A 14,314-nucleotide genomic window follows, 5' to 3' on the forward strand; every position below is an offset into this window, starting at 1 on the left:
GTGATGGGTATGATTTTGGGTTTGAAGACAACTTTACACTTATTTATAGCTATTTTGGTGGGATGGTTGTCTGGGTGGGTATCTAATCGAATGGAGTAACGGAGGAGCAGTTCTTGCCTACGTAATTTTAAGGGTAGTTCTCCTGTTAGTGTTTGTAGTTCTTCTAATGATGTTGAGGGGAGTGTTCCTGTGCATAATAGTAAGGCTTTTCTCTGGATAGTGTCAAGGTTTTGTAGTACAGGTTGCTTAGCCGAGTTATATGCTTGGCAAACGTAATCCAGTTTTGATCTAATTAGGCTTTTATATATCGTGAGGAGGGTTTCCTGGTTGGATCCCCAGTCAGTCCCTGTGATGTTCCTGAGTAAATTGAGATCTTTGTTACAATTCTGGGTGAGTTGTTCAATGTGCTGTTTCGATGTGAGGTGGTTGTCAAAGAACATTCCTAGGAATTTTTTTACTGTTACGTATTTGATTAATTGATTTTGTATATAGAATTTTGGATAGACTAGGTTGTTATTTCGTTTGGGGGTGAATATGATTGCCACAGTTTTTTTCATGAGATATTTTGAAACCCCATTTGTCCTCCCATCTCCCTATGTTGTCTAGGCTCTGCTGGATTTCTTTAACTACTGTGTTATTGGCAGGATTTCCATTCCTCTATATGCCACTATCATCTGCAAACTGTGACAAATTTATTTTTGCGGAGACTGCATTGAGGTCAGGGTCGTTTACCATTAGGTTAAATAGTAAGGGACTTATTACACTGCCTTGCGGTGTTCCATTTTCAAGTTAAAATTCTTCCGAATGGGTGTTGCCTATTCTTGTGGTAATTTTCCGGCCTGTGAGGAAATCGCCAATCCAGTTGAAACACTATGCATAATAATGATTCTGATAATACAAATGTTTGTCTGGTCGGTCTTGCGATCTCGTCTTAGTCCTCACGTGTATAGCTCTCTCCAGTGCAATCCGTCTGGAGCTATGGAACGTGTTAAACTCGTAGTTTTACTTACCTTTTTCTCGAGTTATTGTCTTCAAGATAATAATTACGCTTCAATGCTTCATTATATTTTACATGTGTTCTTGTGTCTCTCTCTGTCTGTTTATCGATCTATCGATAGATAGATAGATATATAGATAGGTAAATATATAGATAGATACATAAATAGATTAGTAGATAGATAGATTAGTAGATAGGGTAGATGGATGGATGGATAGATGGACAGATATATAGACAGATAGATAGATAGATATCTAAGTTTTTAAATATCTTCTGGTCGGTGACGTCTATACCTAACTTTACTTATTACTCGATACTTTTTACTTCACCTTACACATTTAATGTCATTTACTGCATATCTGCACGCACACGCACACAGATATATATATATATATATATATATATATATATATATATATATATATATATATATATATATCTTTATTAGTGAGATTCGATCGACTGCAATTTGGATATATTTAGGTATTTTCGTTTACAATCTAAGACCAATAGAACATAATTTCGATATAACCGTCGCGCACACTTCAAAAATACCCTCCAGTATGATAACAACGTTGAGTAGGATAATCACAACGACCAAACTATGACCACCTTTTTTTGGTTCATATTTCCGTAACTGCATCTTCCATTTTCATTGATGAATTGAACATATTTTCCCCATACCAATATGTCACTGCGTTTGTTTGGCAATAGGTCATGTTATCTTCCTTAGCACACGTATGTGTTTGTCAGTCACAGCTGAATGAGATCCACCCCGTATATGCATGAGCTTCAAAATCAGTAAAATAGCGTGCATTACCGCGCTGTGCTCAGATTTCATTTATACAATGAACGGCATGTAAAGTATTAAAGAAAACGTTAAGATCACATTTTGTTTCAACTGTTATTCCGATTACTATGACTCTACGGTCTTAAAGTAAGTAAAAGAAAGCAGCGAAAACCAAAGAGGTTTGTGAAACTTCAAAAATTAATGATTTAATTATCTAAAACATAAAATGAAAGAGGAACTTAATTTTTTTTAATTTGAATCCCAAATAATCATAAAACGTTCTATTAGAAGTCGACGCGAACAGAGTATTTCGAATGAGTTGCATGTCCTCGAATGTGTTGATGCACCAATATTCTTAAATTTGCTAAAGTATCATCAGTTTTGTCGTATCACAATGGCATTACCTGATATTCCTTTCAGGGAATTTGCAATAATCCGAGAATAATAGTTAAGTCCAAAATCAATGAGCACTTTGAAATTCCAATGAAGAATCCGAACAAACAAGTACTCTCAAAGTATATCTAAACACAACATTAAATACATCTGCATACTGATTTTGAAACAAGAATATTGTTAAGTGTAATGATTTATTTGTCCAGTTCTTATATACAAATTACAGCTCTACATCGGTAATATTGTTTTCCTCGATCTACGCCACAATACCTCCCTACGATGCAACAGAACTCACCTGATCAAATCAACCAATATAAAATAATCCAAACTTAGGGATTTTTTCATCATTAATATTTGTTTTACAACTTGTAAAAACCTTTAGCTCATTGTAATATACAGTCTTGCACTAAAATGTAAATAATATATATATATATATATATATATATATATATATATATATATATATATATATATATATATATATATATATATATATTTATAACACTATGACGTAAGAGAACGATTAAATATGTATTTTAAGTATAGGATATAAAGCGTATCGATCAAGTGTTCAAATGAAGGGCCATCATGCTTATACGACGTAGAATACACTCATACGCTCCGGCATCCTGTACCACATAATCATGGACACAATCATTTTCAAAACTCAGTCCGCAATCTATATTCACATTATTGAAATTTTACTACAGATGAAGGGAAAATAATATTTTGCATCAGTACAGCTCTTTTATAAGAAGAGCACAGAACGGTAATAAATCTTGCTGGAATAAACTCGTTAGCAATACGTTATAAACATGAACATGGCTGAAGAACCGTACATGTCTTGTTCCGCCTTCATTATGAAGTGTCATGTCATAAAGGATACTTAAGATAAATACATTATAAGTATGAGCACAAGAAAGCTATACATGGAGGACTTTATTTACGTAAACATTCTAAAAATACATATCATAAATATAAAAAGTACACAAATCCAATTTGGCATAAATATAAAAATGAGAAACCATGACGAGCGTTTTAAAAAGTGGATAGCCTTTATTTTTTCATTAGTTTGGGAGAGTGTGCAAATGTTGAGTCCTTTCTTGCTTTCCGATTTGCTAATATATATATATATATATATATATATATATATATATATATATATATATATATAATTTCTCTGTTGATGTGTCAAGTTAATAGGTCCGTAAAATGACATACCCAGTCTTTGCAGAAATTGAACATATATCTTAGACCGAGTGCTAAGGTGACCATTTATGCAGCACAAGAAACAAGAAATGTCATTTACAAAAAGTGTTCATTACCCAATATTTATACAAAAGAAAAGGCTAGAAATTTAATATGCAGGAAGTATTTATCAACCATAGAATGATAATGTAAAATACGCAAAAATGTAGATCGAAACAAAGAGGGTCTCTCGAAGATGCAAAATATAAAAAAGTACATGAGCTGGAAGTTTCAGTATTAATGGTACAATTTATATTCTTACACAGTAAAGAAAATGGTAGAGTGTTTGTACACAGTATAGAAAATGTTTCATGGTCTATTACTACATAGTATACTGATGCTCCTTGCATTCTATTTCTACACAGTATACTGTAGCCCCTTGCATTCTATTTCTACATAGTATACTGTAGCCCCTTGCATTCTATTTGGACATAGTATACTGTAGCCCCTTGCATTCTATTTGGACATAGTATACTGTAGCCCCTTGCATTCTATTTCTACATTGTGTACTGTAGCCCCTTGCATTCTATTACTACATAGTATACTGTAGCCCCTTGCATTCTATTACTACATAGTATACTGTAGCCCCTTGCATTCTATTACTACATAGTATACTGTAGCCCCTTGCATTCTATTACTACATAGTATACTGTAGCCCCTTGCATTCTATTACTACATAGTATACTGTAGCCCCTTGCATTCTATTACTACATAGTATACTGTAGCCCCTTGCATTCTATTTCTACATAGTATACTGTAGCTCCTTGCACTCTATTACTACATAGTATACTGTAGCCCCTTGCATTCTATTTCTACATTGTATACTGTAGCCCCTTGCATTTTATTTCTACATAGTATACTATAGCCCCTTGCTTTCTATTACTACATAGTATAATGTTGCCCCTTGCATTCTATTACTACATAGTATACTGTAGCCCCTTGCATAAGATGTACATGTTCGTTATTCCTACTAGACAAACTATCTAGTTTTCTTTCATTTATCATTGCTACCTTATAAAACATCAAGACTGAATTATGTAATGGATGATAAGAATCAAATTATTATTTTACATTTAACATACCGAATATTTGTTTTGTGTATAATATAGCCCACTAGGGTACAGATTCAGTTCTTTGTTTACATCAACACTGTAATCCCACCTAAAATAGAAAATCAATAAAGAAAATGTCCCGTAACAATTTATTTTTCCCAAATGACATCTTGACTGTTGCTTAATAACGTGTACTTCGAAGAAAATAGAAATGTATCTAAAAGAAACAAATAGTAACGAAGATACTGAAAATATAGCATCACAACCCAGCTCAGAAATGAATTAGAAGACAATAATACGAGCGTGTCTCTGGTACGACTGACATACAGAATGGCACTAATGTTGTTGTTGTTGTAGGGCTTAACGCCATTTTCAGCACAAGATAGGTTATACACGGCGGCCAGTATTATGGTGGAGAAAGAACCCGGGAAAACCTTGGAAAAAACTACCGATCCAAGAGAAGCTACTGGCAAGCTTTCTCACATACCCACATTGGCCGAACCCGAGACTCGTACCCATGCTGTGATTCATAACGGTGAGCACTTTATACCACTCAGCCACTCAGGACACCCAAAATGGCATTTAAATATGCTAAAACACTGGTAATTTATGACAGTGGTCCTAATATCGATTTCAATATAAATATCTAAACTCGATAGACTTGATCCATCATTGCTTAAAGCTTTAATTCATGATACGGCCGTGTCCTGTTTATAGCTGCTGAGTGTTGAAACCAACAATAACAAGAGTTTAAAATTAGTAAATATGGGGGCCATTTGGATGTCAGATGGACATCGTTGTCACTTAGTTCCGCGATGTACCCTAGCAAGTCTTCTGGTGATAACCCTATGAAACAGTAAAGATGACCAGATGTTGTTAAGAAGACCGCCAGACAGACACACTTATTTTAATGCGGAACAAAGTGGATATCGTAAGAAATCTTCTCGTGAAAACAGTTTGTTCATATGATTTTGCGCTTAGGATGCGTTGCATGATTAAAAAAGTACCGTTATTACATCCATACCGGATGTCAGATCAACATTTTCATTTAGAATCAATTAGACATCACAAGAAGTCTTTTGGCGAAGACTTAATGTCGATATGACCATACTGTTAGGAGGAGTAGCGTTGGCAAGATCTCCAAGGTGATCACCGTCACCGCCAAACTGGATGTCAGGTCAGCACATTTTCAACTGGGACCAAACAGACATCAGAGAAATCTTCCAGCGAAAGTCATATGACGATATGTCCGCCCTGTTAGGAGTAGAGTATTAACTCTAACAGTATTATAACGCTAGTTAACATAGTGACCTTTTGGATGTCCGATCGGCATCTTCTTTTGTCTAGGACCTACTAGACATAATAAAAACTGTTAGTGAGAACCTGAAGTTGATATGACATTTCATTCAGGAGAAGTAGCAATAACGCTGCGGTGGCCATATTTTTTATGTAACAGCGGTCCCAGCTAGTTTAATGACCAACTAAAAACAAAACGTATATGGGAAGAAATCTCATATAGAGGCGCCTTTACACTCAGCCGGACACTCGATAACAAAATCATTAAAAATGGGTGGAGTATGGTTTGTCAGATCCCACTATATGAAATCTTTTTAGTGAAACCCAATGTAGATATCACTATCCATTCATGGCGAGCAACGTTAGTAAGATTTTTATGATGGTAGCTTTGACTCAATATCAGATTTCCGAACGGCAACATTTTACCATAGGACCATATAGACCATAACATAAATGTGTGTGGAATGTTTGATGGAAATCCATCATGTAGTTTATGAGTTAATAGTGATAACAGTCCTGTGCTAACGAAAGGATGGAAGACAGACAATATGCCTTCATAAAAACTCTTCTGTTCAATGACAAGTAGAGCTAACAATGAAGTTAACAAAACGACAAAATAGTTTTAGTCTAAACAGCATATATTAGAGTACCAGAAATATCAAAATGGAAGTACACGCAGATAACAACCAAGTTGTTTGACTCTTTAACGAACTGAGCCTGGAAATGTGAGCTAAACACAAAGGATAACCAAAATCAGTGTGTAACGTACAACATAGGATAACAGTGGCTTCATTTTCAATGTAAGGAATATTACTTTACACACCACATCTAAATACCATATTATGTCCCTTAATGAGCATACACTGTCACAGAAATAGCATAAATGCATCCTCTAACCTAGCCATGAATCCAAAAGCAAGTAAATGAAAATGCTGTATATCTCTCAAAAACGGCATTTGAATAACAAAACCTGTACTAAACGGACGCATAGGTAGGCATAATCAATTCATCTACCGGAATATCACTAACTGATGTGAAATTACTGGGTTATGGTATTTACACTAATTGATGTGAAATTACTGGGTTATGGTATTTACACTAATTGATGTGAAATTACTGGGTTATGGTATTTACACTAATTGATGTGAAATTACTGGGTTATGGTATTTACACTAATTGATGTGAAATTACTGGGTTATGGTATTTACACTAATTGATGTGAAATTACTGGGTTATGGTATTTACACTAATTGATGTGAAATTACTGGGTTATGGTATTTACACAAATTAGAGACTAAATGTTAGGACAGTACGCCTCATAGGTCACGATAAGTGATCCTAAGAATGTGAAAGCAAATTTGTGACTGTAAGGTGTAATGTGAGGAAACAGGCACTTCATGGCCTGAATGTCATGCTCACAAACAGCTAACGTATTGTCCCTCAAATATACTCGTGCTCTACGAAAGCCAATGAACCCGTGATAATACCCCTTTTAATTTTAACTGCTGAGCACTGGAACCATGTCCGGTGTTTTGTTTTTAGCGATATCAAGATTTTCAAGACAGCCGCCGTTGCAGCCATACTGCGAGAACTATTGGAACCATATACTTTCATTTAGGGCCAATTATATATCGTGTGATTTGGTGAAAATCCCATTGCAATAAAAACATCTATTCAAAACGAGTAGTGATAACAATATTGTCAATATGGCCTCAGCGACGGTTATATCGGACATCTGAATGCATCGGCGTGGAATGGGATTCTGCCCCTGCCCTACCCCCTCCCCGATTCTGGGTCCCTTAACCAATAACAAAATGTGGTATGATGGGCATTTATGAAATTTCCGCTGTTTAGGGGGTTGTTTATGCGGTTGTAACGCCACTGTATGAGAGGCACCACTCTCATTTAGAACCAGATTGACATTGGGGTGAATGTGTGTGTAGTTTGATAGCAATCCTCCAAGTTGTTCAGAATTAGAGCCAGACCCAAACTTGTGCTAACGGGCAGACAGACGACCAGTCGGCAACAAATTATTCCAGACGACGAACTACCCTACGAGCAGTAGATAGAAATGTGTCACACTCGAACGAAGCAATTGATGACAACGAGACCGTCGCCGCTGCCGACATAGAAATGACCAGAATACCTCCCTTTTCCAACTCGTCTGGCCACTGTTTCTATATGTTCTGAAGCTCGAAAAATGCGAAAGAATTTCATATAAGACAATGCTTGATTTGGATTGTCAATGAAATTGCATTTTATTCAACAAAAATCGAAAGAAAATAAATCCCCCAAAATTTCGATTATCTGTATAGACAAGTCTAAATTTTCGTCCAGGGCTCGGCCATTCAAAGCAAATTGCATAAAAGAAAATCATATACACAATATATGCAAAGGATTCGATCTATTTCCAGCAGCAGACAACTGTTGCTCAATATACCAAAATTTCGGCATAATTACGACTCGTAAGTGCTTCTAGATAAAGATTCTTCTCATCATTTTATGATCACTTATCTTTGAAGCTCTGTAATGTATAACGATGACAGCTGGTCGCAATGTCGTTTGATATTTTAATTCCAGTATTTCTTTAAAAGCTTCATATGTTAATTAAAGTATTTCTTTACAAGCTTTTTAGAAAAAAAAATAATAGTCAATCTCCACCAGTATTTCTTAGACGTTTCCATTTTCTGAACATTGGTTACAATTACGAAGCAAACATATCGCAGATGACCTACACAGTATGGGGTCCCCGAATGGCCGACTGGTCTAAAGCGTTCACCGTTCCGGATCACTGCCATCTCACCTGTGTGCGTGGGTTCCAGTCCAAGGCTCGGCTAGTGTGGGTACGTGGAAAAGCCTGCCAGTAGCTTCTCGTGGGTCGGTGGTTGTTCCCTGAGTTTTCCAGGGATCTTTCTCCACCAGTTATACTGGCCGCCATGTATAGCCTATCTTGTGCTGAAAAATGGCGTTAAACCCTAGAACAACAACAACGTACACAGTAGTGAAAAGCATGAATAATATTTCGATTATGCGACGTACGAGTTTCACTTTTGTGCTTTAGGTGTCATTTGTTGCAAATAATGGTATCTGCTAACTTATCTTTAAGTTTCCGTATATATATATGGTTTAAGCTACGGTTCATGAATGTTTGCTTATAATTTTGTTTCTTCTCCCGCAGCAGCTACCCACTTACACCCCATAAAAAGCATGTCTATTTAAAATTCTTCAAAATGTTCACTTGAAATAACGAATATCGTAAGCCCAGCCACATTGCAAAATAATTATGGCATTTCTTTAAAAAATATGTCATTTATGTCAAAGCGAAAAGCTGGTCAACGGGAAATGATAAATGTACCAATGAAAGCATGTGAATCTTTGTTAATGTTAAATAAGTGCTTCTGAGTCAAATTCATCCAGGTTCGTCATAACTGGTTCCTCCATATTGTCAATAGCCACAGCATTTACAGTAAGTTTTTTCATCAAGACTAGCAAGGATGCTAGCATTACTGTCGTGGTCAGAAAGGCGCTAAATGAATGCAGAATGACGTTCCAAGGCACTGGAAATATGTACCCTTCCAATTTAAATGGATTTAAATTTGATATTCTGTGAAGTTCAGCGAACGTAGCCGTGAGCTCCCATTGCAGTACCGCTGTCAGAAGAATATATATATATATATATATATATATATATATATATATATATATATATATATATATATATATATATATATATATATATACATATATATATATATATATATATACACACACATATATATATATATATATATATATATATATATATATATATATATATATATATATATATATATATGCGTGTGTGTGTGTAATGGTTTAATAGCACAACAGTCATGGATATAAAATGCAAAGTAAATTTATGCATTCACACAAAAATATATTCTGTCAGACACAAAACAAAAAGCCCAAAGGCATCAAATCCTAGAAATAATGGAGGAAACTTCACAGGAATAATTTAAGTCTAAAACCTTCTCAGTTGTGACAACATCACGGCACTCAGTCTAGGGAAAACGTTATCTCTTCTGACCTATTCAGCACCACTAAGCGTGCCATGTGGCTAGGTTGGGGGTGTCGGAACCAGTAAAGGTATTATCATCATTATATATCTTACATGAAGTACTAATTTCAACAAACTTAAAAGGATACAATTTACGTTGCTACTGCGTCACTTAAGCAGAATACATGACATGTAACTAGTGACAGCCAAGTGGATAAGTGAGTCAGTATTAGACCTAACTATCAAATTTTAAGATCAAAAACAATTGCAGGTAAAAGGAATCGGAACGTGAAAGAAACTCTCCGAAACCCAAAGCATCTCAGTTGGATTCTTGGTCTTAGGCCTTACTAAATATCTAATGTTAAGATCCAAAACAATGTCAGAATACAAAGAAGGCTGTTTCTCATATAGCTGAAATCCAATAAAATGGGCAGGGGGACGGTGGATGGGAGGGAGGTGTGAGTGTGAGTGTGTGTGTGTGTGTGTGGGGGGGGGGGGCACCTGTAATTGCAAATCATGCCAGAGTTTGTAAAGACAGGCATTTTGTTTCAAAGTATTTATCTGTTAGTATAGGATATAAGGCCTTGCCTACTGTAATCATGTATACGGTACAGTACATCTGTTGAGGTATCACGTGATTGAAGCCCTTAAATAGCCCAGTTTGAATTTCCTCTCGCCAAATTAGGTTATGTGGTTACTTTAGACAATTAGTTAGCTAAGAAGAGTTTTAGTTTAAAGACAAAGATTCAAAGATATCTTGCCGAGTGCGGCTCCGCTACCTTGGGAAATGTATACATTTCATGCGTACACAATACATGTAAAACAGGCATATCCTGTATGCATAATGCAAGTACAGCTTGAACATCTTGCATGTAAAATGCATGTTCTGTATGCATAATTAAGGTATGGCTTAAATGTCCTGTTTGCACAATGCATGTATAGTTTGCACAGCCTCCATGTACAATACATGTTTAAGTTGCACATCCTGTATGCACTGGTTAAGTATAGCTTTGTATAGAATGCACGATTAACTTGCACATCCTGTATGCACTGGTTAAGTATAGCTTTGTATACAATACACGATTAACTTGCACATCCTGTATGCACTGGTTAAGTATAGCTTTGTATACAATGCACGATTAACTTGCACATCCTGCATCGACAATGCATGTACAGCTTGCAGATCCTGAATTTACAATTCTTCTATAGCTTCCAGATCGTGTATTCCTCAGCTTATATAGCTTGCATATCATTTATGTACAAGGCATATACAGCTTGAACATCCTGCCTGCACACTGCATTTCTTCATTTTTCCCTCCAAAGTACTAGGTCGTAATAATTTTAATTAAATTAAAATTGTACATACATACAAACACACTGCACATGGTATGTTGAGCTTTTAAATTCACTCAGGTATAGCTTGCACATCGCTAATGCGCAAAGCATTATTTCATTTTTTTTCTCCAAAGGATTAGGGCCTAATATTAATTCTAAAGTCAAACTATCAATTTAGTATTGTTGAGGCATACATACATACATACATACAAAAATTCAACAAATACGCTATTACCGAAGAATACAAAGTGAGAATTGAAAAAAAAACTTTAGTATTGTGAAAGAACTCCCAAAGTCCCTTAATTTTCCATCACAGGTTCAAAAGAACAAATTATTCCCAAGCAATTTCAGTGGTGTTTAGAATGAATTATAATATTGAAAGTGCTGTTATACCAAAAGTCTGGAATAGTATTGGTGTGCTAACAGTCTCGATTCACCACAATAATATAATCCAAAATGCCTATAAATGAATCTGCAATAATGCCAGAATAATAACTTAGTTAAAAAATGAATCAATGATCACTTTGTAATTCTAATGAAATTTTTTAAACACAACCAGAAGACTGATTCCGCTCGTCAGATGTTAAAGTAGGAACGAAAAATTTATGTTTACTTCTCCCTTATATGAGAACCTACGTAACAAACCGCAGACCAGTATGAAATTAAAACTTCATTTCCAGATTATTCTAAGCTGTAAGAATATCAGGTCTATTACTAAAACTTTATTAAAGAAAATGGAAATCCCTCAGGTAGACCAAGAATTCCCAATGGGGAAACCAATGGCCTGATATCAAATCCCAAATTCATATCTTCAATCATGAACAAAGGTCAATCTTATAATACTAATTACGCATACATACATACATAGATACATGCATATATTACTGATAAATTGGTACGTAGAGGGGACAGAAAATATATGATGCGACTGGCATGAATTTAAAAATATTAGCTACTTATATTGCTAGCTAAGGCAAATATCCCTATTGCATATGTCCCTTTCTCACAAATGTATATATTAAGCGTGGTCACATTTGCTTTTTCTTCAAAAATGTCACAGCAACTTTTGTCCCTTGACGTTTGATATCGTCCCAGGAATGCAATGGGTCATGCACAATGCTTATAGTAAATGGTCACCATATGGGCAAGCTATGAACAAAGTCTGGTGATTTTCTAATCAGCGATTTTGGAGAAGACGCAAATGCTGAGAATGGATGAATGAATAGGCAAGGGATATCGCAATATGAGCCTGATAAATAACGAATAGGCAAGGGATATGGCAATATCAGCCTGATAAATAACGAATAGGCAAGGGATATGGCAATATCAGCCTGATAAATAACGAATAGGCAAGGGATATCGCAATATCAGACTGATAAATAGTGGGGCTTAAAAACTGAATGTAAAGGAAAGAGAATTCTTACTGGCTATTCCCAAACTCCATGCGCAGAAGAGAAAGAAAGGCTCCAGCCATTTCGGTTTCCTGAGTGAGAATAGAAGCAGGAAAAGGGACAGACTTGAAAATAAGATTGGAACTAGCCCTTCTATGATCCATGTGATAAAATGAAACAGAAAATCTGCAAAATATAAAAGGAAAATTAGTCTAAAGACTAAACACTAATAAATAATAGGAACACACTGGTTTTCAAATAGCTTGAGAAAACATTATTGTTCTGGTTTATACCAAACAGTCATATTATGTCCATTATACGAGTTTTAAAAAAAAATTTCGAGGTAGAACAAAATCAATTTCGAAAGAAAGCTCAAATGTACCCCTACGTACATCTTCCATCGATTCGTAATAAACGACATCATTGTATACAAGCCTATGAAAATGCTGGTGCTTGGAAACAATGTTTTTATAAGATTTCTATATTATTCAATGACTGCCATTGTCGATTTTCTGTATTGTACTTACTGACGGTATAAAAGATCATGCCGGAATCTTCGATAACCATGGTATCGCTTAAGTAATTTGACTGATGTCGGTCACTATCAAGTTATTTATACTATCAGCTACATTAGTACCTTTCTTATATTCATCCTCGGAAACCGGGTACGTTTTGCAACCGTTTTCGTCGCATCGCACATCATACATCAAAGCCATATAGTCCCCTAATCCACTAGTTGCATTTTTCTGCACTCTCCATCCGGGCATTGTGAATGTTATTAATTGAAGCAGCAACGAAGAACCCAGCAATCCAATCATAACTTTTATCGTCTGAATGTGTCCAATGTCTATGTACATGGTTACTCTCTGTACAGTCGCCCGTAACATTGTGTCGTAGGAAGTTATGACCACTTGTGTCAACCTTGTTTACGCTAGAAGAACAACTGCGCGTTATCGCGCATTCACGTCAATACTGTTTGGCGCTCAGCTGTATTAACTATTCATTTCTGCACTGAAAATGACTGACGTGCGCATACACTCCTTCGCAGCGTGTACGCCCCGTACTTCAGCAGCTATTGTTAAACGAGTGTAAAGCACTGTTTGTTATTGTCATTGTTTGTGTACGTTTAGTAATTTGGTGCTACATATTCAGCACAGTGATGTCTGATGTCCATATAAATGTTATTCCGTTGTACGTATGGTGAGTGAGTAGTATGTGAGTTGCTTGCAGTGCACGTGCCTAACATGCAACCGCCGATTATATTAAAAGTACCCTGTTCCATTGTTCACTCCTCCAATGATTGTCCAGCAGTCAGCTTCATCCTTTCAAAGTTGGCTTTAGCAACTACACTGTGATCGTTTTTATCATTTTGTGAATTGTCCATGCCTGACAGATTCGTTTACTTTTAATTATGTATATATTTCATGTATATATGTTGTAATTATGTATATATTTCATGTATATATGTTGTAGGTTTACTTTTAATTATGTATATATTTCATATATATATATATGTTGCAGGCCTTCTTCATCTTCTTCTTCTAATTCATTTAGTCATCATTACATCTGATTAAATTACAAGAACCCACAGAGGCGTAACTTTTTTATTTCTCAATATACCCGTTAGAGGTATTTCACAAGTGTATATATATATATATATATATATATATATATATATATATATATATATATATATATATATATATATATATATATAAAAGGAGAGAGAGAGAGAGAGAGAGAGAAATTACAACTATACATCAAACATAACGTGAA

General features: G+C 35.5%; 1 protein-coding gene across 2 annotated transcripts; it reads right to left on the minus strand.

Moving 5' to 3' along the window:
• Positions 1–3,104: 3,104 nt before the first annotated feature.
• Positions 3,105–13,542, minus strand: LOC149782319 (uncharacterized). 2 transcript variants are annotated; one of them, XR_016414329.1, is made up of 3 exons: positions 13,176–13,542; positions 12,572–12,724; positions 3,105–9,426 (listed from the first exon to the last, which is right to left on the minus strand). XR_016414329.1 is itself a non-coding variant. In XM_089933706.1 (3 exons), the coding sequence occupies exons 1-3, from the start codon at positions 13,423–13,425 to the stop codon at positions 8,565–8,567; spliced, it is 570 nt and encodes a 189-aa protein (XP_089789832.1). In that variant the 5' UTR covers positions 13,426–13,542; the 3' UTR covers positions 3,105–8,564. The 2 variants fall into 2 exon arrangements, 1 of the variants encoding a protein (XP_089789832.1); XM_089933706.1 differs by having other exon boundaries at positions 3,105–8,731.
• Positions 13,543–14,314: the final 772 nt, after the last annotated feature.

Source organism: Sinohyriopsis cumingii, chromosome 15 (assembly GCF_028554795.1).
Source record: "Sinohyriopsis cumingii isolate HCF-2022 chromosome 15, ASM2855479v2, whole genome shotgun sequence".
In the NCBI taxonomy this organism is placed as follows: Eukaryota; Metazoa; Mollusca; class Bivalvia; order Unionida; family Unionidae; genus Sinohyriopsis; species Sinohyriopsis cumingii.